The sequence below is a fragment of the Trichechus manatus genome, unplaced genomic scaffold (assembly GCF_000243295.1).
Source record: "Trichechus manatus latirostris isolate Lorelei unplaced genomic scaffold, TriManLat1.0 scaffold00219, whole genome shotgun sequence".
Classification (NCBI taxonomy): Eukaryota; Metazoa; Chordata; class Mammalia; order Sirenia; family Trichechidae; genus Trichechus; species Trichechus manatus.
In genome coordinates, this window is record NW_004444155.1 from 615,976 (window position 1) to 640,839 (window position 24,864).

Below are 24,864 nucleotides of genomic sequence, written 5' to 3' on the forward strand. Positions count from 1 at the left end.
GTAGAACAAAATTCTAACTCACAAAAAAAGACCAGACTTACTGGCCTGACAGACTGGAGAAACACCAAGAGTATGGCCCTCAGACACCCTTTCAGCTCAGTAATGAAGTCACCCCCAAGGTTCACCATTCAGCCAAAGATTAGACAGCCCCATAAAACAAAACGAGACCAATGGGGAACAGCAGTCCAGGGACAAGGACTAGAAGGCAGGAGAGGACAGGAAAGTTGGTAATAGGGAACCCAAGTTTGGGAAGGGACAGTGTTGACATGTCGTGGTTTTGTTAACCATTGTCATAAAACAGTATATGTACTAACTGTTTAATGAGAAACTTTTTTTTCTGTAAACCTTCATCTAAAGTACAATAAAAAAATTCAAAAAAAAATTAACCAGGTGTTGACTCCAATTGCAGCTACTGTTCCAGAAGTGGTTTCATTGCTTGAGAAAATTAATGCATCTCCTGTACCTGGTATGCAGCTATTGACCTGGCCAATGCCTTTTTCTTGATTCTGGTTACAAAGGAACACCAAAAGCAGTTCACCTTCAGTTGACAGGGCCAGCAATATACCTTCACTATCCCACCTCAGTGACATATCAACTTTCCAGGCCTATGTCACAATTTAGTCTGCAGGGACTTTGATCGCCTTTCCCTTCCACAAGACATCACACTGGTCCATTACATTGACGACATTATGCTGATTGAACCTAGGAAGGAAGAAATGTCAATGACTCTGGACTTATTGGTAAAACATTTGTGTGCTAGAGGGTGAGAAATTAATCCAACAAAAATTCAGGTACCTTTCACCTCGGTGCAATTTCTAGGGGGCCAGTGGTATGGGGCATGTCGAGATATTCCTTGTAAAATGAAGGATAAGTTACTGCATCTGGCCCCACAACTAAAAAGGAGGCACAATGCCTAGTGGGTTTCTTTGGATTACGGAGGCAACTTATTCCTCATCTGGGTGTGCTACTTTGGCATATTTATCAAGTGACTCAAAAAGCTGCTGGTTTTGAGTGGGGCCGGGAACAAGGGAAGGCTCTACAACAGGCCCAGGCTGCTGGGCCGTATGATCCAGCTGATATAATGGTGCCTGAAGTGGCCATAGAGATGCTGTTTGGAGTCTTTGGCAGCCTGCTATTGGTGAACCACAGTGCAGACCCTTAGGTTTTGGAGCAAAGTCCTACCATCCTCTGCAGATAACTACTCTCCTTTTGAGAAACAGCTTTTGGCTTGTTACTGGGCTTTAGCAGAGACTGAACCCTCAACCATGGGCCACTAAGTCATCATGAGGCCTGAGCTGCCCATCATGAGCTGGGTGTTGTCTGACCCACAGAGCCATAAAGTTGGATGTGCACAGCAGCAATCCATCATTAAATTGAAGTACTCTATTCGGGATAGGGCTTAAGCAGGACCTGAAGGCACAAGTAAGTTGCATGAGGAAGTAGCCCAAATGCCCATGATATCCACTCCTATCACATTACCTGCCTTTCTCAGTTTGTGCCTATGGGGAGTTCCTTACGATCAATTGACTGAGGAAGAGAAAACTTGTGCCTTGTTTACAGATGGCTCTGTGCAATATACAAGGCATCACTCAAAAATAGACAGTGACAGCACTACATCCCCTTTCTGGGATCTCCCTGAAAGACAGTGGTGAAAGGAAATCCTCCCAAGGAGCAAAACTTCATGCAGTGCACCTTCATGCAGTGGCCATATGTGTGACTGGTATTGATTCATGGGCTGCGGACGATTTGGCTGGACGGTGAGAGAGTTAGAAGGAACGTGATTGGAAAATTGGAAACAAGACGGTATGGGAAGAGGTATGTGGATAGACCTCTTTGAATGGGCCAAAGAAGTGAAGATATTTGTGTCTCATGTGAATGCTCACTAAAGGGTGACCTCAGCCGAGGAGGATTTTAACAATCAAGTGAATAGGATGACGTGTTCCATGGTAACTAGTCATTCTCTTTCTCCAGCCACTCCTGTCATTGCACAATGGGCTCATGAACAAAGTGCCATTGCGGTGGCAGGAATGGAGGTTATGCCTGGGCTCAGCAACATGGACTTCCACTAACCAAGGGCTACTTACCTATAGCCACTGCTGAGTGCCCAGTCTTCCAGTAGCAGAGACCAACACTTAGTCCCCAATGTGGCACCATTCTTTGAGGGGATGAGCCAGCAACTTGGTGGCAGGTTGATTGCATTGGACTGCTTCCATCATTGAAAGGTCAGTGTTTCATCCTTACTAGAATAGACACTTACACTGGATACAGATTTGCCTTCCTTGCATGCAATGCTCCTGCCAAAACTACCATCTGTGGACTTACTGAATGCCTTATCCACTGTCATTTTATCCCATACAGCATTGCCTCAGATCAAGGGACTCACTTTATAGCAAATGAAGTGTAGCAATGGGCTCATGCTTATGGAATTCACTGGTCTTACTATGTTCCCCATCATTCTGAAGCAGATGGTTTGGTAGAATGATGGAATGGACTTCTAAAGACACAATTATGGCACCAGTTAGTTGGCAATACCTTTCAGGGTTGGGGCAATATTCTCCAGGAGGCTATATAAGCTCTAAACCAGTGTCCAATATATGGTGCTATTTTTCCCGTAGCCAGGATTCATAGGTCCAGGAATCAAGGGGTGGAAATGGGAGTGGCACCACTCAATACTACCCCTAGTTACCCACTTGCAAAAATCTTACCTCCTGTCCCCACAACGCTATGCTCTGTGGATCTAAAGGTATTATTTCCAAAGGGAGGAATGCTCCCACCAGGAGACAAAATGATTCAGTTGAACTGGAAGTTAAGAATGCCACCTGACTACACACAGCCATGTTCACTGCAGCACTGTTCACGATAGCAAAAAGATGGAAACAACCTAGGTGCCCGTCAACAGACGAATAGATAAACAAATTATGGTACATTCACACAATGGAATACTACACAACGATAAAGAACAATGATGAATCCATGAAACATCTTATAACTTGGAGGAATCTGGAAGGTATTATGCTGAGTGAATTTAGTCAGTCTCAAAAGGACAAATACTGTATGAGACCACTATTATAAGAACTCAAGAAAAGGTTTAAACACAGAAGACAACATTCTTTGATGGTTATGAAGGTGGGGAGGGAGGGAGAGGGGTATTCACTAACTAGGTAGTAGTCAAGAATTATCTTAGGTGAAGGGAAGGACAGCACACACTACAGGGGAAGTCAGCACAACTGGACTAAACAAAAGGTAAGAAGTTTTCTGAATACATCCAAACACTTTCATGGACAGAGTAGCAGGGGGGGAGGTCTGGGGACCAGGGTTTCAAGTGGTATAACAGGGTTTATTAAGAAAATGTTCTGCATCCCACTTTGGTGAGTGGCGTCTGGGGGTCTTAAAAGCTAGTGAGCGGCCATCTAAGATGCATCAGTTGGTCCCAACCCACCTGGAGTAAAGGAGAATGAAGAACACCAAAGACACAAGGGAAGTATTAGCCCAAGAGACAAAAGGGCCACATAAACCAGAGACTTCATCAGCCCAAGACCGGAAGAACAAGATGATGCCTGGCTACCACCAATGACCGCCCTGACAGGGATCACAACAGAGAGTCCCTGACAGAGCAGGAGCAAACTGCAGTGCAGAACTCAATTTCTAGTTAAAAGACCAGACTTAATGGTTTGATTGAGACTGGAGGGACCCCAGAAGACATGGCCCCCAGACTCTCTGTTAGCCCAAAACTAAAACCATTCTCGAGGTCAACTCTTCAGACAAAGATTAGACTGGACTATGGGTTGTAAAATGATACTCTTGAAGAGTGTGCTTCTTAGCTCAAGTAGATACATGAGACTAAATGGGCAGGTCCTGTCCAGAGGAGAGATGAGAAGGCAGACAGGGTCAGGAGCTGGTTGAATAGACAGGGGAAATCAGGGGTAAAAAGGAAGAGTGTGCTGTCATGGTACAGGGAGAGCAACTAGGGTCACAAGACAATGTATGTATAAATTTTTGTATGAGAGGCTAACATGAATAGTAAACTTTCACTTAAAGCACAACAATAAATAAATAAATAGATTAAAAAGAAGAATGCCACCTGGCCACATTTGGTTGGCTCCTCATGCCTCCGGATCAGCAGGTAAAGAAGGGAGATACTGTATTGGCCTGTGTGACTCACCCTGATTATCAAGGGGAAATAGGATTGATGTTACACTATGGAGTTAAGGAAGAGCATGTCTGGAATACAGGAGATCCCTTAGGACGTTTCTTAGTACTACAGTGCCCTGTGAATAAGTCATTGGAAAACTACAGCAACCCAATTCCAATATAATTACTAATGGCCCAGACCCTTCAGGAATGAAGGCTTGGGTCACTCCACCAGGCAAAGAACCATGATCAGTGAGGTGCTTGCTGAGGGCAAAGGGAAAATGGAATGGGTGGTTGAAGAAGGTAGTTCTAAAGACCAGTTATGACCATGTGACTAGTTGCCAAAATGAGGACTGTAATTGTTATGAGTAACCTGTACATAGACCAAGACGCAGTCATTTGAACGGAACAAGGCGATACTGTGTGGTTTAAAAATCAGAAAAGATTTGCATCAGCTTTGTATCCTTTCACCATACTTATTCAATTTGTATGCTGAGCAAGTAATCTGAGAAGCTGGACTATATGAAGAACGCGGCATCAGGATCGGAGGAAGACTCATTAACAACCTGTGTTATGCTGATGCTATGTGTCAGCCTGGCTGGGCCATGAATCTCAGTGATCTAGCGGTGATGTAATGATATAGTTTGGCAATTATGTAATAATGTAGTTATATTCCATTTTGTGACATAATGTAATCACTTCCATGATGTAATCAGCCTATCACTTATAAAGTGAGTTTCCTCAGGGGTGTGGCCTGCATCCAACATATATGGACATTCTGGCAAAGCTCTCTGGCTTTTGCTCACTCTGGATCCTGCTCCAGCGCATCATCATCTAACCTCCTGTTCTTGGGACTTGAGTCAGCGGTCTGCTGTATTGCCTGCTGATCTTGGGATTTGTCAGCCTCTGCAGCCTGTGAGCCAGCAGTCTGCCACCTTACCTGCCGATCTTGGGATTTTTCAGCCCCTGCAGCTATGTGAGCCAGGAGAAGCCTCCAGCCTGATACCTGACCCACAGACTTGAGACTTGCCAGCCTGTACAACTGCGTGAGCCATTTCCTTGAGATAACTCTCTCTATATATATACATGTATATATATACACACATAAGTATAAGCTTCACTGGTTTTGCTTCTCTAGAGAACCCAGTCTAAGATAGGTTGTATTCTGCTCCATATTTTCTTTTATCTTATAATAATTTCATATGCATAGTAATTTTACTATAGTTCATCTTAATATGGAATTAGTTTTCCTGAACTTTAAAGAGGAAGTTCTGAACTAAGTAACTTTTCTAACCTCATGCTCTAGAGCTCCTCTTGTTTTTATGAGATACTTATAAAAAATGGCCTTGAACTTGCTCAGATATCCAGGCTCTGTTCACATCACCCACTTTTATCTGAGCCATCTCTTCCCTCTCTCATTGTTTATGCCTTACTGAATTTGAATTCTGCTTGCAACAGTTTCTCTTTACTATGAGACTTTATTTTGGATGCAAGCTTCCTTTTGTTAGTTTTAAGAATTCGTACGATACAGATTCCTCCAGCTGCATCAGATATTTTCTCATGGTCCCTTTGCCCTCACCTCTGAATTGGATCCTGCAGAGCCCCCTCTCTGCTCTACTATTCTTGGAATTTCAATGAGTACCTGATGGGATATGGGTTGTCCTGTGCTCAGATCCCATTGTTTCCTCCTGTTCAGATGCTGCTACCATCCACTTGTATTTGGGGTTTGATGGGTATACTTTGTCCTGGCTGTATTATGCATGTCGCTTTTGGTCTTTTGGTTACTCTATCATAGCGGGGGATTATGGGAGTATTCAGGTAGATAAAGGAGCTCTGGTGGTGCAGTGGTTAAGCACTCAGCTGCTAACTGAAAAGTTGGCAGTTTGAACCCATTAGCCGCTTCACAGGAGAAAGACTGGCAATCTGCTTCCATAAAGATTACACCCTTGAAAACTCTATGGGGCAGTTCTACTGTGTCCTATAGGGTCAGTATGAGTTGGAGTTGACTTGACAGCACACAACAACAACAGTAGATTTTAAAAACTACATCATCTCCACTGCCACCATCTTTTCAAAATTAGTGCCTTGGGTATTTTGTAAAGCTCCTCAACGACTCCCTGTGCAGCCAAGGTTAAGATCCTGGGACTTTCTGTGATAATTTGTTCTTCAGGATTCAGCTTCCAGTGCTCCATCCTTCCCCATCCTGGTCTCCCTAGGCAGTCTCACCCTCTCCCGTGGCTTCAGTCTTCATCTGCATGCAGATGATCCCAAAGCCCCAGTTGCTTTTTCTGACATCAAAGTCATGTATTGATCTGTCCACTTGATGGCTTTATTGGACATTCCAAAGGCAGCTTGGAGTTAACTTGTTCAAGCTTGCTCTTCCTCTTGGTATTCCATATTTCAGTTATTCCAGCCAGAAATGTGGGTACCAGCCCCAACTCCTCTCCTATCTAAGCCCCAATATCTAATCAATAATCAAGGCTTTTTCATTTAAAATCTCTATTCCCATGTCTCTGGAATCCATCTAAATTTCCATCCCTATGGCTGCTTCTGTGGGTGAGGCCATCATCTCTGAATTATTGTAACAATTTCTTAACTAATCATCCCACTATCCATCTTAATACAGGACAGCCATAATGATCTTTCTGGTAACAGCATCCTCCTTGCTTAAAAACCACCATTGCCTCTCCGATGTTCTTACACTAAAGCACCATCTTCCTGATGTGGCTAAGAGGGCCTGTATGCTCTGACATCATTTACATATCCCCAGTCTTGCCAGAAAGATGTTTACCTGTGTTTTACTGACTATGCAAAGGCATTCAACTATGTGGATTATAACAAATTATGGAAAACACTGTGAAGAATGGGAATTCTACAACACTTGCTCATGCAGAACCTGTGCATAGACCAAGAAGCAGTTGTTTGAACAGAACAAGTGGATACTGCATGGTTTAAAATCAGGAAAGGTGTGTGTCAGGGTTGTATCTTTCACCATACTTATTCAATCTGTATGCTAAGCAAATAATCTGAGAAGTAGGACTATATGAAGAACACAGCATCAGGATTGGAGGAAGACTCGTTAACAACCTACGATATGCACATGACACAACCTGGCTTGCTGAAAGTGAAGAGGACTTGAAGCACTTACTGATGAGATCAAAGACCACAACCTTCAGTATGGATTATACCTTAACATAAAAAAAAAAAAAACACCTCACAACTGGACCAATAAGCAACATCATGATAAATGGAGAAAAGAATGAAGTTGTCAAGGATTTCATTTTACTTGGATCCACAATCAACACCCATGGAAGCAGCAGTCAAGAAATCAAACGACACATTGCATTGAGCAAATCGGCTGCAAAAGACCTCTTTAAAGTGTTCAAAAGCAAAGATGTCACTTTGAGGACTAAGTGCACTTGACTCAAGCCATGGTGTTTTCAATCACCTCATATGCATGTGAAACCTGGACAATGAATAAAGAAGACCAAACAAGAATTGATGCCTTTGAATTATGGTGTTGGTGAAGAATATTGAATATACCATGGACTGCTGGAAGAACAAACAAATCTGTCTTGGAAGAAGTACAGCCAGAACAATCCTTAGAAGTGATGACGGCAAGACTTTGTCTCATGTATTTTGGACATGTTATCAGGAGGGACCAGTCCCTGGAGAAGGACATCGTGCTTATTAGAGGGTCAGCGAAAAAGAGGAAGACCCTTACGGAGATAGACTGATATAGTGGCAGCAACAATGGGCTCATACATTGCAACAATTGTGAAGATGGTACAGGACCAGGCAGTGTTTTGCTCTGTTGTACATACGGTCGCTATGAGTCGGAACCGACTCAACAGCACCTGACAACAACAGCAAGTCTTGCCACTTCCGATTTCATACCACTCTGCAGTCATCTGGGAGATGGCTCAGTTCCTCCAGGCCCTTACACAGACTATGCTGTCTAACTAGAACACATTCAAACCTGCCCCTCGCTCCAACACATAACTAACTCACCTTTAACCCTTCAGGACTTAAATGTCATCTCTCGTCCTCTTCTTCTCCTACATGACTAACCTCCCAATCTGTGGTGAATGTTCCTGTGTGATTCTGTGACATAGTGTACCCCTACCTTGCTTGGAAAGGTACGAAGGCACTTGCAATCTCTAGTACATACTAAACACGTTGCCGTGGAGTTGGTAACAACTCATGGTGACCCCATGTGTTACATGCTCCATAAGGTTTTCTTGGCTGTGATCTTTACGGAAGATCGCCAGGCCTTTCGTCCGCAGCAGCGTGGAGTAGGTTGGAACTGCCAGCCTTTAAAACTGAGCCACCCAGTGGCGCCAGTACATAGTAGGCCCTCAAAAATTTTTGATTGAATGAATGATTAGGGTTTTTGGTAGGACAGTCAGAGCCTCATGACTATAAATCGATTCTATTTTACGTTAATTACAATTAGTCCGGGATTGTATTCGCCCTCTGGACATTATTTACATTTGATAATGAATGAGGTAGTTCTCTTTGACAGCAAGACATTTCTTCAGCTTCCATAGTAGAAAATGCCGTGGGAGGCACACGATAACGACCCCAGCCCTGCTCCTCTGAATTTTTAGCAATCTGGCAACTGTATTTGGTCTAAAAACTTAACTGTCCTACTGACACTATCCCCACAACACAATGACTTGTGTTCAACTGGCAGTGGCCTCAAAATACTTCCCACGTATTTAAACAACAGTTTGTTTCGCCAGAGCTGTAGGGTTTGGGCAGGGGTAGTACACAGGATGCAAGAAACGGAGATACTGGAAGCAGAACTTTAGCCCACACATCCTTCACCACGGTTGCAAACGCGGCGGTTCGGGGCCAGGGACCCGCGGCTTCCGCCTCAGGCCCGCCGGGTCTCCGCGCCCCGCCCCGCTCCGCCCCGCTTCCCAGGGCTTCCCAGGCCTGATCCTCGCTTCCACGTTCCGCCCTCGCCGTCACTGTGTTTCACTGGGCCAGGCCCTGAACCCGCCTCCACGTCCTGAGACCACCTACCAGCTAACATTCCACTTCCCAGGCTCCGGCCCCGCTTCTCAGTCCCAAGCCTTGTCCTTCGCTTAGGCCCCTCGCCCGGGCCCACGGCCCTCCTCCGCAGCCCGCGCCCACGGCCCTCCTCCGCAGCCCGCGCCCACGGCCCTCCTCCGCAGCCCGGGCCCACGCCCCTCCTCCGCAGCCCGGGCCCACGGCCCTCCTCCGCAGCCCAAACCCACCTTCTCAAGAGAAGCCCCAGCCTTCTGGCTGGGAGCAGCCTCTCGGGGGCGGAGCTCCACAAGGGGCGGAGCTCTGGGCGTGGCCGGGGTCGCGGGGCACTGGGTGCGGCTTCTGCGTTAAAGATGTCCGCCGCCTGCCGCGCCTGGGCCTTTTTCCTGCCCCGCCGCCGCTCGTGTTTTCCCGCCGAGGTTCCGCTGCTGCATGTAGCCCTGTGTCTACTGTGCTGGGCCCCGGCGGCTGTGGACGCCGTCCCCGAGCTCGGGCTCTGGGCAAAGACGGTCAACGATGTAAGTGGGTGTCGGAACCGAGGCGGGGTGCGTCTGGGGCCCTTCGGGTTCTCGGGCGGCTGTCTGGGTTCCACGTGTTCAGCCCCGCGAGCCCGGCCCCAGGCTTGTTCGTCGGGTCCCCGCCGGGCCATCTCTGGATCTGCTCATACGCTTCCGGGCCTTTTCTCTGTTATGAGCGGTTTTTTGTGCATGGGGACAGCTCTCCCATCTAAGCGCTGTTATTGTTCATGAGGATTACATTTCCGGAAGCACTGGCCTCTCGCTCTGCCCTGTATCAGGGCCTTGTTTATTCAGACCTGAGCCCCGAATCTCTCGGCACTCCTGGCAGCATCTTTGGGGCTCGACCCCTTATCCTTCCGGGGTGGAGCACGTTCCCGAGGCCACAAGAAGAATTTTCTGCGGCTTCAATTTCGGCATAAACTTAGCGCCAATTCCGCTTTTTTTTTTTTTTTTTAAATGAGGAAGGAACATGGAATAGTCATCCATCCTTTTTTCCCTCTTTTTGGGTTCCCAAATTTCCTGCAGCTGTTTATCAGAGTTCCAGGATTGTGTGTGTGGAGGTGGGGTGATTAAGAAGTGTTTGGAAGGTGAGTCTGGAGGGATGAGTTGGTGAAATGCTTCCTTTTCAGGGCAGGCCATTTGGGAACTTGGCATTCAGTAGTGAGATGAGATGAAGTGAGAGGGATGCAGGGATAGAATTATGGAAAGTCTAGATAGAAACAGGAAGTTGGGGAGAGGCATTATCTTCAGTTTTTCTTGGGTTAGATGACTCAAACTCAGCTCCATGTTTGGGATGACTGTTTTTTACATGCATGTCCAAGTTCTACAGGTGAAACATATTTTGATTTCCTCGAGCAGAAAAAAAATAACCAGAAGCTGCAAATACTTCCTACAACACAAAAGCTACACAGAGGAACAAAACTGGGTATCTTTCAGAATCTTTCAGGCATAGTGCAGTCATTTCTTCCAGTAAACCTTCTGTTTTGTGGTTAGTCTATTTTGTGCACAGTGATATAGCCTGCATAGCTTCGTTATTGAATGTATTTGACCAGTATAAAGTAAAGCCCAGTGAACTACACTCATGGTTTCCATCTACTTCTATAGTGAATGAGCAAGGTAATAAACTGTGTCAGATGATGAGAGAATAAGTCAGCTGTGTGCAGATTGTTAGACTACTTGAGCATATCTATAAGAATCTTGGCCAAGTATAATTGAGATTGTGTGGATCCAAAGAACAGGGAGAAGAATGACCTTACTTCCTGCACATGAGGAAGAGAAGTTTGTTCCTTGGGTTCTGCATAATCTTTAGTCAGCCTAACTTATTCTTATGTGACTCTGACCTGTAACGGTTTATAAAGTCCTCCTTTACAAAGAGTACCCTCATTTTTCCCCATTTCAGGTTGTTAGAAGTTGTCCTTCAGAGCATGAGAGGATAAGTCTGTCAATAAATGGTTCTTTTTATAGTAAAATTCAGCAAACAGTTTACGCACCTACTGTGTGCTATGCCCTAGACTGGTCATTGGTGTTTGTCTTAGTCGTCTAGTGCTGCTACAACAGAAATACCACAAGTGGATGGTTTTAATGAAGAGAAGTTTATTTCCTCATAGTCAAAGTAGGCTAAAAGTCCAAATTCAAGGTGTCAGCTCCAGGGGAAGGCTTTCTCTCTCTCAGCCTTCTCATCAGTGTTCCCCCAGACTAGGAGCTTCTCGGCGCAGGGACCCCGGTCCAAAGGATGCGCTCTGCTCCCGGCACTGCTTTCTTGATGGTATGAGGTCCCCGTCTCACTGCTCACTTCTGTCTTTTATATCTCAAGAGATTGCCTCAGGACACAATCCAGTCTTGTAGATCAGGTCCTGCCTTAATAACACAACTGCCACCCATCCTCCCTCATTAACATAGAGGCAGGTTTACAACATACAGGAAAATCACGCAGTACCGGGAATCATGGCCTAGCCAAATTGATACACACATTTTTTGGGGGGACATAATTCAAACCATGACAGTGTTGCAAAGATAAATTTAACGCAGTCCCTTCTCTCAGAAAGCTCACGTGATAGTAGGGAGGACAGATTCATGAGCAGATAATCCTCTCATATATGGTGGCATACTTGGGATATTACTGGAACATAGAAGGGAGTCACCTAACCCTGCTTTTTGGAGGCGGTGTCTGACCTGGTCTTAAAAGATGAGTAGGTATTACCTTGGTGAAGAAGGAGGAGTAGAGCATAGCCACCACCACAGAGTGCGGGAAACTCCTGGTGTTTCTGCCGAATGAAACAGGTGGTGGGGGTGTTAGAAGGGACTCAGGTTACCAGAATCCTTCCATGCTTGAACTTGACCTTGAGCCTGAGGCCAGGAGTCTCAAACTCCAGGACCTGCAGGGGCCAACAAGTCATGTCAGTGGTTGAAGTGAGCTAGGTTTAGGACAGGAGGGGGTGGTGGGGAATGTGGTGGATTATAGAGTGCATGCCTTTTCTGAATAGGGCAGCTACCATTCAGCTCCAACTGGTGGATACCATGTGGCAGTGTAGGCACAGAATCGCCAGGTCTTCTTGTTTTTTTGAAGTGAAGTTAGAGTCCATATTTTTATTATGTGAAATGCAAATTTTAAATGTGGTCAACTAATTAAAAACTTTAAAGAAAGGCTCCTTGTGGGCCAAATAAATCCTTTTGTACATTTGATTAGGCCCCCAGTCCACCAGTAGCTACTTTTAGGTATGAATGTGGGAGAGCCATTTAAGGGTTTTAGACATAAATGCTGATAACCACTCTGGCTGCTACCTAAGGATTAACTATTTAGCTTAAGTCTGGAGGCAGAGGTTCCAGTTAAGCTATTGCAGAAGTCTAGGCAGGAAGTGTTGAATTCCTGAATTCGGGCAGTGGTGGCAGGGATGGAGAGGAAGACTAAATTTGTGAAGTGTTTGTGCGATAAAGTAGTTGTGTTGGGCGGTAGAGGTGAGGGATTGAAAGGAGTTATGGCTTAGGTGACTGGATTAGTGTCAGCTTCAACTAAGGTAGACAGTATAGGAAGAGATGGTGAGGAGCAGAGAGGGATGTGTATGGTTTGGGGGCAGGTTAACATGTCCATTAGGCAGTTGGGTATGTGGGTCTGGAGCTCAGAGGAGGGATCTGGGCTGGGGATTTTATTGTTACTTTTGAAACTGTGTAGAAAAGGGCAAGAGGTTACTAAGAAAGACTGACTTGTCTTGTCCGTTTTTCTTTAAATCCTAATCACTCATTCATTTAACACAATCTCTTCTCACAGGATTTTTATTCTTGGGCAGGGCAGACATTAAATAGCTATCAATCATGTAATTTCAACTGTGGTAAGGGTTATGAAGAAGAATGGGTATTGGAGGCCATATAAAGGAAAGCCTAGCCTGGTGTGGGCCATCACAGAAGACTTCCTGAGGAAGGGATTTTTGAGCTGGGCTTTGAAGGGTAAGAAGGAATTAACTAGGTGAAGAGTAAGAGGAAAGAGTTGTTTTTATTTTTCAATTGTGCTTTAGGTGAATGTGTACAGAGCAAATTAGTTTCTTGTTAAACAGTTAATACACAAATTGTTTTGTCACATTTGTTGCCAACCCCACGATGTGTCAACACTCTCCACTTCTCCACCCCAGGCTCCCTATTTGCGTTTATTCAGTTTTCCTGTCCCTTCCTGCCTTCTCATCTTTGCTTTTGGAGTGGTGTGCACGTTAGTCTCGTGTACATGATTGAACTATGAAGCACGTTCCTCACATGTGTTTTTGTTGGCCCTATGGACCTGTCCAATCTTTGGCTGATGGGCGAACCTCAGGAGTGACTTCAGTACTGAGTTAAAAGGGTGTCCAAGGCCCATACTCTCAGGGTTTCTCCAGTCTCTGTGAGACCGGCAAGCCTAGTCTTCTTGTGTGTGTGTGTGTGTGAATTTGAGTTTTGTTCTACATTTTTCTCCTCCTCTCTCTGGGACCCTCTATCGTGATCCCTGTCAAAGCACTCAGTGGTGGTAACCGGGCACTATCTAGTTGTTCTGGGCGGAGCCTGGTAGAAGTTGTGGTAGTTGTGGACCATTAGTCCTTTGGACTAATCTAAGAGGAAAGAGTTTTAAAGTAAGTTTTCACCTTGACAGTTGTCATGATTTGAATTGTGTCCCACCAAAATAGATGTCAACTTAGCTAGGCCATGATTCCCAATATTGTGTGGTTATCCTCCATTTTGTGATCTGCTATAATTATCCTCCATTTTGTGATGTGTTATAAATCCTGATCTCTGTATGTTAATGAGGCAGGATCAGTGTGGTGTGTATCTTGAGTTACAGCCTTACAGGAGGGTATGACTCATCACACTCTTACTCAAGTCACACACACCCTTGCTTGAGCCACACCTTTTATCTTACAAGAGATGAAAAGAGAGAAAAGTGAGCAGAGAGGGGAGCGACCTCACTACCACTAAGAAAGAAATGCTGGTAGCAGAGTGCTTCCTTTGGACCCCTGTGCCGAGAATCTCCTAGACCCAGGGGAAGATTGATGCCAAGACACATGGAGATCTTAAAAGAACCACGGACTCGCAGATGTTGAAAGGAAACAAAGGTCTTCCCCTAGAGCTGACAGAGAGAAAGCCTTCTCCTAGAGCTAGTGCCCTGAATTCGGACCTCTAGCCTCTTAAGCTGTGAGAGAATAAACTTCTGTTTGTTAAAGCCATCCACTTGTGATATTTCTGTTATAACGGCACTAGATAACTAAGACATCCACTAAGGTCCTGAGGAAAACCCCAGAAAACTAAACCCACTACCACTGAGTTGATTCCGACTCGTAGTGACTGTACAGGACAAAGTAGAACTGCCCCATAGGATTTCCAAGGTTGTAAATCTTTACAGAAGCAGACTGCCACATCTTTCCTGAGGAACTGCAAGAAAATTGCTAGAGAGGTGGGCAGGTCTTGATTATTCAGGGTTGTCTAGGCTACAGGAAGAATTTTGGTTTATTTTAAGTGCAGTGGTAAACCATAACAGTTTTCAGAGGGAGATAGTTGTCTTATCAAAAGAACATTCCTGTTGCTCCTAAGAGAACAACATGCAAATACACAGACAGCTCATATCACATCTGAGCAGCACAAATTGCATGATGGCAGCAGCCCTTACCTCATGTCTGTCTGTCCCCTGGCGGAGATCACCAGAGGCAGGAGCACTCCTGACCCTCACATCAACTGCAGAGAGTAGACAGGCACGTGAGTGATAGGTCAGATTTACCTTTTTAAAAAATAATTACCCTGGTCATAGGGAAGAGTGTAAGGATTAGAATGATATATTTTCTAGGGTAAAGCTATATATACTTTTAAACAGAGAAATTTTTTTACAAGCTCTTTCTGTATTTCTTTGTTTTTCATTTTAGAAATCAGGACCATTGATATTTAGGAAAACTATGTTTAACTCTACTGAAATCAAGTTTTCTGGTAAGTAAAATAAACTAATACAGTACTAATGTAACAATAAATTATAAACAACATCATGTATGTATTATAAACTAATATATTAATTTAGTATAAACTAATGTTATGTATAATATTACATATAATATATATATTACATATGATAAACTGTTTTGTTTCTAAGTGATTCTAACATTTCAGAGTTTTCTTTTGTTTTAGTCAAGACTTAGTTATTTGCAAGAATGGATTTTTCTGATCCTGTCTCAGAAAATAAAATATGAATCATTCTATAAAAATTATAATTAAAGTCCAATAAAGGAAGCTTCATAAAAAAGAATATAACCTCTGTGAAATTTGACTCTGAATCCCAGACTTTAAAACTAGATAAATTCCTTTTATGAATACGTGAAATGCTGTAATTATGATAAACCTCTTATGCCCCTGAAAATTTTCTATATATACGTGATACCATAGTATGAAATAAAAATTGCTAGACATTGACATTTTAATTAGTATCTTAGGGCTTATGAAAGTGAAAGTATTTGTTAGGTAGGGACTGCCTCTTCTATGTAAATACTGATCTAACAGGACAACCAAGTCATAGAACTTGAGATTTTTCAATATTTATAATGGGCCTATATTGAATCATAGGAGCCCTGGTGGCACAGTGGTTAAGTGGTTGGCTGCTAAACGAAAGGTCGGTGGTTTGAACCCACCAGCTGCGGGAGAAAGATGTGGCAATCTGCTTCTGTAAAGATTACAGCCTTGGAAACCCTATGGGTCAGTCCTACTCTGTCCTGTAGTGTTGTTATGAGTCGGAATCGACTCCATGGCAATGGTTTTTGGTATACTAGATCATATTCACTGTTACTGTTTCTATTAACTTGACCTGGAGAGTTGGTTGCCAGGGTTAAAGTCTTGGGATAAAGAGCAGTTTTTCTTTGGGTGAAGCAAATTGGCTTCCCCAGGATCCAGAGCTGTACTCTGTGGATCACACTGTGCTTTGGTCATCTATGGGTGACATTCTGCAGCGTGTGGGTCTTTGCTGAGGGAAGCAGTCCAGCCGTCAGCTAGAAAGCAGGGGTGGTTCAGAGTCGCTCTGCAATATCATACATCATCAGTGGTGATAAGGAAGTTCTTGGTAAGAGGAAATTGAAGTCCAAGGTGGATGAGAAAAGGAATATTGGCATCTGTCTGCTTTGATGAATTCATATCTCAAAGTCTAGACAAACTGGATTTTTAAAAAACCACAGACTGGTATAGACAAAAAAAGTTAGATGGATAAAAAGAGTAATGTGGGCCACAAAACACACAATTTGATTTTTTTTTTTTTAATTTTTATTGTGTTTTAGGTAAACGTTTACAGCTCAAGTTAATTTCTCACAGGAAAATTTATACACATATTGTTTTGTAACATTAGTTGCAATCCCCACAATGTGACAGCACACTCCCCCTTTCCATCCCGGGTTTCCTGTGTCCATCCGACCAGTTCCTGGCCCTTCCTGCCTTCTCATCCTGCTTTTGGGCAAGAGCTGCCCATTTGGTCTTGTATATCTGATTGAACGAAGAAACACATTCCTCACGTGTATTATTTTTTGTTTTATAGTGCTATCTAATCTTTGTCTGAAGAGTGGACCTCGGGAATGGTTTCAGTTCTGGGTTAACAGTGCGTCCAGGGGCCATGGATTTGGGGGATACTCCAGTCTCTGTCAGAGCATTAAGTCTGGTGTTTTTACGTGAATTTGAATTCCGTTCTACATTTTTCTCCTGTTCTGTCTAGGATTCTCTCTTGTGTTCCCTGTCAGGGTGGTTGTTGGTGGTAGCCGGGCACCATCTTGTTCTTCTGGTCTCAGGCTGGTGGAGTCTCTGGTTCATGTGGTCCTTTGGTCCTTTGGGCTAATATAGTCCTTGCGTCTTTAGTGTTCTTCAGTCTCCTTTGCTCCAAGTGGGGTGGGACTAATTGATGTGTCTTAGATGGCTGCTTGCAAACTTTTAAGACCCCAGATGCCACTCACCAAGTGGGATGTAGAACATTTTCTTAATAAACTTTGTTATGCCAGTTGACCTATATGTCCCCCAAAACTATAGTCCCTAGGCTCCAGCCCCAGCAACTCTGTCTCTCAGAGTGTTTGGATGTGTCCAGGAAACTTCTTAGCTTCTGCTTTAGTCCAGTTGTGCTGACTTCGCCTGTATTGTGTGTTGTCCTTCCCTTCACCGAAGTTGATCCTTGTCTACTATCTAGTTAGTGATTTCCCTCCTCCCTCCCTCCCCACGCTTGTAACCATCTAGGAATGCTTTTTTCTGTTTAAACCTTTTCTTGAGTTCTTATAATAGTCTCATACAATTTTTGTCCTTTTGTGACTGACTAATTTCACTCAGCATAATGCCCACCAGATTCATCCATGTTGTGAGATGTTTCGTGGATTCATTATTCTTTATTGTTGCATAGTATTCCATTGTGTATATGTACCATAATTTGTTTATTCATTCGTCTGTTGATGGACATTTAGGTTGTTTCCGTCTTTTTGCTATTTTGAACAGTGCTGCAGTGAACATGGGTGTACATGTATCTATTTGTGTGATGGCTCTTATTTCTCTAGGATATATTCCAAGGAGTGGGATTGCTGGATCATATGGTATTTCTGTTTTTAGCTTTTTAAGGAAGCACCAAATTGTTTTCCAAAGTGGTTGTACCGTTTTACATTGCCACCAGCGATGCGTAAGAGTTCCAGTCTATCTACAACCTCTCCGACATTTATTATTTTGTGTTTTTCAGATTAGTGCCAGCCTTTTTCAGGTGAGATGGTATCTCATTTTAGTTTTTGATTTGCATTTCTCTAATGGCTAATGATCATCAGCATTTCTTCATGTGTCTACTGGCTGCCTGAATGTCTTCTTTGGTGAAGTGCCTGTTCATATTTTTTGCCCGTTTTTTAATTGGATTATTTGTCTTTCTGTTGTTGAGGTGTTGCAGTATCTTGTAGGTTTTAGAGATTAGACCCTGATCGGATATGTCGTAGCCAAAATTTTTTCCCAGTGTGTAGGTTCTTTTTACTCTTTTGGTGAAGTCTTTTGATGAATATGAGTGTTTGATTTTTAGGAGCTCCCAGTTACCTAGTTTCTCTTCTGTGGTTTGTGCATTGTTAGTTATGGTTTGTATACTGTTTATGTCATGTATTAGGACTCCTAGCATTGTTCCTATTTTTCCTTTTGTGATCTTTATTGGTTTAGATTTTATATTCATTCTTTGATCCATTTTGAGTTAGTTTTTGTGTATGGTGTGAGGTATGGGTCTTGTTTCAGTTTTTTGCAGATGTATAGCCAGTTATGCCAGCACCATTTGTTAAAGAGACTGTCTTTTCCCCATTTAATGGACTTTGGGCCTTTGTCAAATATCAGCTGCTCATAGGTGATTGGATTTATGTCTGGGTTCTCAATTCTCTTCCATTGATCTCTGTGTCTGTTGTACAGTACCAGGCTGTTATGAGTACTGTGACGGTATAATAGGTTCTAAAATCAGGTAGTGTGAGGCTTCCCACTTTGTTCTTCTTCTTCAGTAATGCTTTACTTATCCAGGACCTCTTCCCTTCCCACATGAAGTTATTGATTTGTTTCTCCATCTCATTAAAAAATGCCGTTTGAATTTGGATCGGGATTGCATTGTATCTGTAGATTGTTTTGGGTAGAATAGACATTTTCACAATGTTGAGTCTTCCTATCCGTGAGTATGGTAAATGTTTTTCCACTTATGCAGGTCTCTTTGGGTTTCTTGTTTTTCTTTTTTTTTTCTTTATTGTTGTAGTTTAAATGAAGTTTACATTTCAAGTTAGTCTCCCATACAAAAATTTACGCATACATTGTTATGTGACCCTAATTACTCTCCCCACACTGTGACACCACACTCCTCCTTTCCACCCCTGATTCCCAGTGTCCATTCAACCAGCTCCTAACCCCCTCTGCCTTCCCATCTCACCTCTGGAAAGAAGCTGCCTGTTCAGTGTCTTGTATCTACTTGAGCTAAGAGGCACACTCCTCAAGAGTATCACTTTATGTCTCACAGTCCAGTCCAATCCCTGTCTGAAGAGTTGGCCTCGGAAATTGTTTCAGTTCTGGGCTGATAGAGAATCCGGGAGCATGCTTTCCGGGGTTCCTCCAGTCTTAGTCAGACCTTTAAGTCTGGTCTTCTTACTAGAATTTGAGTTCTCACCCCACCTTTCTCCTCCTCCATCAGGGACTCTCCATTGTGTTCCCTGTCAGGACAGTCATTGGTGGTAGCCGGGCACCATCTAGTTCTTCTAGTCTCAGGCTGATGCAGTCTTTGGTTTATGTGGCCCTTTCTGTCTCTTGGGCTAATACTTTGGTCTTTGGTGTTGTTCATTCTCCTTTACTCCAGTTGGTTGGGACCAATTGATGCATCTTAGATGGCCACTTGCAAGCTTTTAAGACCCCAGATACCACTCACCAAAGTAGGATGCAGAATGTTTTCTTAATAAGCTCTGTTATGCCAGTTGACCTAGATGTCCCCTGAAAGCATGGTCCCCAGATCCCTACCCCTGCTAGTCTGTCCCTCAAAGTGTTTGATTGTATTCAGGAAACTTCTTAGGTTTGATTTAGTCCAGTTGTGCTGACTTCCCTTGTAGTGTGTGCTGTCTGATACCATTTTTCAATAGAGGTTATCCAGAAAGTAGTGCTTCCGATTATATGTCCTTTCTCTTCTACAGCATACCTGTGGATATAATCCCACTTGGGAATAGAGTTTTCTTTGTTATGTTAATGAGGCCTTATCAGTGTAGGGTGTGTCTTAAACCCAATCACTTTTGAGATATAAAAATTAGACACAGATAAGAGAAAGATAAATGCCATGCTACATGAAGATCACCAAGGAACCGAGGACTAAAAGTTGAAAAGAGATAAAGACCTTCCCCCAAAGCCAACAGAGAGAGAAAGTCTTCCCCTAGAGCTAGTGCCCTGAATTTAGACTTCTAGCCTCCTAAACTGTTAGAAAATAAATTTCTGTTTATTAAGGCCATGTGCTTGTGGTATCCCTGTTACAGCAGCACTTGCAAACTAAGATAACAAGTTTTTTTTCTTTTAATACTTCAGAGATGTTATTCCATAGTTAGTCTTCTGATCTCCATGATGTCTGATGAGTAGTCAGTGATCTTTCAAATCATTGTTCCCTCTTTGCAACATGACATTTCTCTCTGACCGCTTTTAAGATTTTATCTTTGTTTTTTATTTTCTGCAGTTTGGCTATGATTTGTCCAGGTGTGAGTGAGTGTGAATGTGTGTGTGTGTGTGTGTGTGTGTGTGTTTATCTTGCTTGGGGTTCACTGAGATTCTTAAATCTGTAAATATATAGTGTTTGCTGGATTTCAAAAAATCTTGGTCATTGTTTCTTCAGTTATTATGTCTCTCTCTCTCCCTCTATATCTTTGTCTTTCTCTCCCCTCCTTCTCTTCCTCCCCTTCTGGGATTCCAATTATATATATATTAGACCATCTTTTTTCTTTCTGTTCTTTGGATTAGATAATTGTTATTGATCCATCTTCAAGTTCACTGATTCTGACTACTGTCATTTCCATTCTGCTGTTAAGCCCACCTAGTAATTTTTTTTTAATTGTTGTAATTTAGATGAAGTTCACATTTCAAGTTAGTCTCCGATAGAAAAATTTATACATACATTGTTATGTGACCCTAATTGCTCTCCCCATACTGTGACAGCACACTCCTTCTTTCCACCCCTGATTCCCCATGTCCGTTCAACCTTAACCCTCTCTGCCTTCCCATCTCACCTCCGGACAGAAGCTGCGCATTTAGTCTCTTGTATCTACTTGAGCTAAGAGGCACACTCGTCATGAATACCGCTTTATGTCCCACAGTCCAGTCCGATCCCTGTCTGAAGAGTTGGCCTCAGAAATTGTTTTAGTTCTGGGCTGATAGAGAATCCGGGGGCTATGCTTTCCGGGGTTCCTCCAGTCTCAGTCAGACCATTAAGTCTGGTCTTCTCACTAGAATTTGAGTTCTGCACCCTACCTTTCTCCTCCTCCATCAGGGACTCTGCGTTGTGTTCCCTGTCATGGAAGTCATTGGTGGTAGCCGGGCACCATCCAGTTCTTCTAGTCTCAGGCTGATGGAGTCTCTGGTTTATGTGGCCCTTTCTGTCTCATGGGCTAATAGTTTCCTTGTGTGTTTGGTGTTGTTCATTCTCCTTTACTCCAGGTGGTTGGGACCAATTGATGCATATTAGATGGCTGTTTGCAAGCTTTTAAGACCCCAGATGGCACTCATCAAAGTAGGATGCAGAACATTTTCTTAATAAGCTTTGTTATGCCAATTGACCTAGATGTCCCCTGAAAGCATGGTCCCCATATCCCTACCTACCCCTGCTAGTCTGTCCCTCAGAGTGTTTGATTGTATTCAGGAAACTTCTTAGCTTTGGTTTAGTCCAGTTGTGCTGACATCCCCTGTAGTGTATGTTGTCCTTCCCTTCACCTGAGATAATACTTGTCTACTATCTAGTTAGTGAATAACCCTCACCCTTCCTCCCCACCCTCGGTAACCATCAAAGAATGTTGTCTTCTGTGTTTAAACCTTTTCTTGAGTTCTTATAATAGTGGTCTTACACAATATTTGTCCTTTTGTGACTGACTAAATTCACTCAGCATAAAGCCCTCCAAATTCCTCTATGTTATAAGATGTTTCACAGCTTCATTGTTGTTCTTTATCATTGTGTAGTATTCCACTGATTGGATGTACCATAATTTGTTTATCCATTGGTCCATTGAGGGGCACTTAGGTTGTTTCTGTCTTTTTGTTATTGTGAGCAGTGCTGCAGTGAACATGGTGTGTGTATAGCTATTCATGTGACGGCTCTTATTTCTCTAGGATATATTCCAAGGAGCAGGATAGCTGGATTGTATGGTACTTCTATTTCTAGCTTTTAAAGGAAGCGCCAAATTGATTTCCAAAGTGGTTGCACCATTTTACATTCCCACCAACAGTGGTATAAGTGTTCCAGTCTTTCCACAACTCTCCAGCATTTATTACTTTGTGTTTTTTGGATTAATACTAGCCTTGTTGGGGTGAGATGATATCTCATTGTAGTTTTGATCTGCATTTCTCTAATGGCTAATGATCGTGAGCATTTCTTCATGTGTCTGTTAGCCACCTGAATATCTTCTTTGGGAAGTGCCTGCTCATATCCTTTGCCCATTTTTCAATTGGGTTATTTGTCTTTTTGTTGTTGAGGTTTTGCAGTATCTTGTAGATTTTAGAGATTAGATGCTGATTGGATTTGTCATAGCCAAAAATTTTTTCCCAGTCCGTAGGTTGTCTTTTTACTCTTTTGGTGAAGTCTTTTGATGAGCCTAAGTGTTTGATTTTTAGAAACTCCCAGTTATGTAGTCTCTCTTCTAGTGCTTGTGCATTACTGCTTATGGTTTGTATTGTGTTTATGCCATGCATTAGAGCCTTTGGGTTTCTTGCAATAGTGTTCTGTAGTTTTTGCTTGGTGTAGGTCTTTCATGTGTCTGGTTAGATTTATTCCTAAGTACTTTATCTTCTTGGGGGTATTGATCTGATGATTTCCTTTTTGACATTCTCTTTGTTGGTGTGGAGGTCTCCAACTGATTTTTGTGTGTTTATCTTTGATCTTGATGCTTTGCTGAAGTCTTCTATTAGTTTTCTTGTGGATTCTTTGGGGGTTCTCTGTGTGTAAAATCATATCAGCTGTGAATAGGGATACTTCTTCCTTGCCAATGAGGATGCATTTTATTTCTTTTTCTTTTCTTATTGCTCTGGCTAGGACCTCCAGCAGAATGTTGAATAAGAGTGGTAATAAAGGGCATCCTTGTCTGGTTCCTGTTCTCAAGCAGAATGCTTTCAGTCTCTTTCCATTTAGAATGATGTTGGCTATTGGTTTTCTATAAATGCCCTTTATTATGTAGAGGAATTTCCTTTCTATTCCTATTTTGTTGAGAGTTTTTATCATGAATGTTTGTTGGACTTTGTGAAATGCCGTTTCTGTAGCAATTGATAAGATCATGTTGTTCTTATCTTTTGTTTTATTTATGGGATGGATTACATTGATTGCTTTTCTCATGTTGAACCATTCCTGCATACCTGGTATGAATCCCACTTGGTCATGAAGAATTATTTTTTTGATATGCTGTTGAATTCTATTGGTTAGAATTGTGTTGAGGATTTTTGCATCTATGTTCATGAGGGATATTGGTCTGTAATTTTCTTTTTTTGTGGTGTCTTTGCTTGGCTTTGGTATCAGGGTTATACTGGCTTCATAGTTCGGAAGTGTTCCTTCCTTTTCTATACTCTGAAATACCTTTAGTAGTAGTGGTGTTAACTCTTCTGAAAGTTTGGTAGAATTCTCCAGTGAAGCCGTCCGGGCCAGGACTTTTTTTTGTTGGGAGTTTTTTATTACCTCTTCATTCTCTTCTCTTGTTTGGGTTTATTTAGTTTTTACCTCGTTTTGTGTTCATTTAGATAGGTAGTGTATTTCTAGAAATTTATCCATTTTCTCTAGGTTTTCAAATTTGTTGGAGTGCAATTTTTCATAGTATTCTGTTATGATCCTTTTTATTTCAGTTGGATCTGTTGTGATATGACCCAGAATTTGACTTTTCAAAATCTAATTTTTAAAGGATCAGCCTAATGGTAGACTACAATCAAGACAGTGATACTAACATATCAATTGATATTTGTTAATCTCTGGAACTTTGTTTCCTTTCAATGCCTTCAGTGCAGCTTGAACCTCTTCCTTTAGTGCCAGTGGTTCTTGATCATATGGTATCTCCTGAAATGGTTGAACTTCAGCCATTCTTTTTGGTCCAGTGACTCTGTATATTCGTTCCATCTTTTTTTTTTTTTTAATTATGCTTTAGGTGAAAGTTTACAGCTCTCCTTCCATCTGTTTTTGATGCTTCCTGCATTATTCAAATTTTTGCTCATAGAATCTTTCTATACTGCAACTCAAGGCCTGAATTTCCTCTTCGCTTCTTTCAGCCTGAGAAATGACGATCATGATTTACCCTTTTGGTTTTCTAACTCAAGGTCTTTGCACATTTCATCATAATACTGTGCCTTGCCTTCACAAACTTCCCTTTGAAATCTTCTGTTCAGCTCTTTTACTTCGTCATTTTTTCCATTTATTCCAAAAAACCCAAAACCTGTTGCCATGGAGTTGATTCTGACTCATAGGTAATTGTGAGGATGGTGCAAGACCGGGTAGCATTTCATTCTGTTGTATGTAGGGTCACTATGAGTCGAACTGAGTTGATGGCACCTAACAAAAACAACGATGGTGTAGTATTCTTTTTACATATTGCTAAATTTATTCTCTAATATTTTGCTAAGAATTTTTGTGTCTCTGTCTATGAAGGATATTACTTTGTAGTTTTCTTGCAATATCTTCATCTGTTTGTGTTATCAGGATAATGCTAGCCTCATAAAAACAGTTGAGAAATATTTCCTACTTTATTTTCTGAAATAGTTTGTACCGTTCTGGTACTGTTTCTTCCTTAAAAGTTTAGTAGACTACATGAGTGAATTCCAGGAGCCATGTAGGTTTGGCATTTTCTTTGGGAGATATTTTTAAATCAGGCATTGTGTGGAAAATTGAATTAATTCCCACTTTTCTTTTTTTTATTCTTTTATTGTACTTCAGGTGAAGGCTTACAGAACAAATAGTTTCTTATGAAACAGTAGTACACATATTGTTTTATGACATTGGTTAACAACCCCACACCATGTCAACCCACTCCCTTCTCAAACT

General features: G+C 42.5%; 1 protein-coding gene and 1 long non-coding RNA gene across 6 annotated transcripts in view; one reads left to right on the plus strand and one right to left on the minus strand.

The window, feature by feature from the left end:
- Nucleotides 1–9,507, minus strand: part of LOC111822854 (uncharacterized) — a 16,240-nt gene extending 6,733 nt beyond the window's left edge. The window contains exon 1 of one of the 2 annotated variants that reach the window (XR_002825951.1): nucleotides 9,378–9,507. This is a non-coding gene — a long non-coding RNA (uncharacterized LOC111822854). Of the gene's footprint in view, nucleotides 1–9,162; nucleotides 9,219–9,377 lie in introns of those variants that run through there. The other variant, XR_002825952.1, reaches the window with a different exon arrangement.
- The window catches only part of TMEM87B (transmembrane protein 87B), a 100,530-nt gene continuing 85,166 nt past the window's right edge, over nucleotides 9,501–24,864 (plus strand). For all 4 annotated transcript variants that reach the window (XR_002825950.1, XM_004388852.2, XM_023742803.1 and 1 more), the window contains exons 1-2: nucleotides 9,501–9,665; nucleotides 15,038–15,098. Coding sequence is in view for 3 of the 4 variants with exons in the window: in XM_004388852.2 (XP_004388909.1) it covers nucleotides 9,501–9,665; nucleotides 15,038–15,098 (226 nt within the window). In the remaining variant the exon portion in view is untranslated. The remainder of the gene's footprint in view (nucleotides 9,666–15,037; nucleotides 15,099–24,864) is intronic.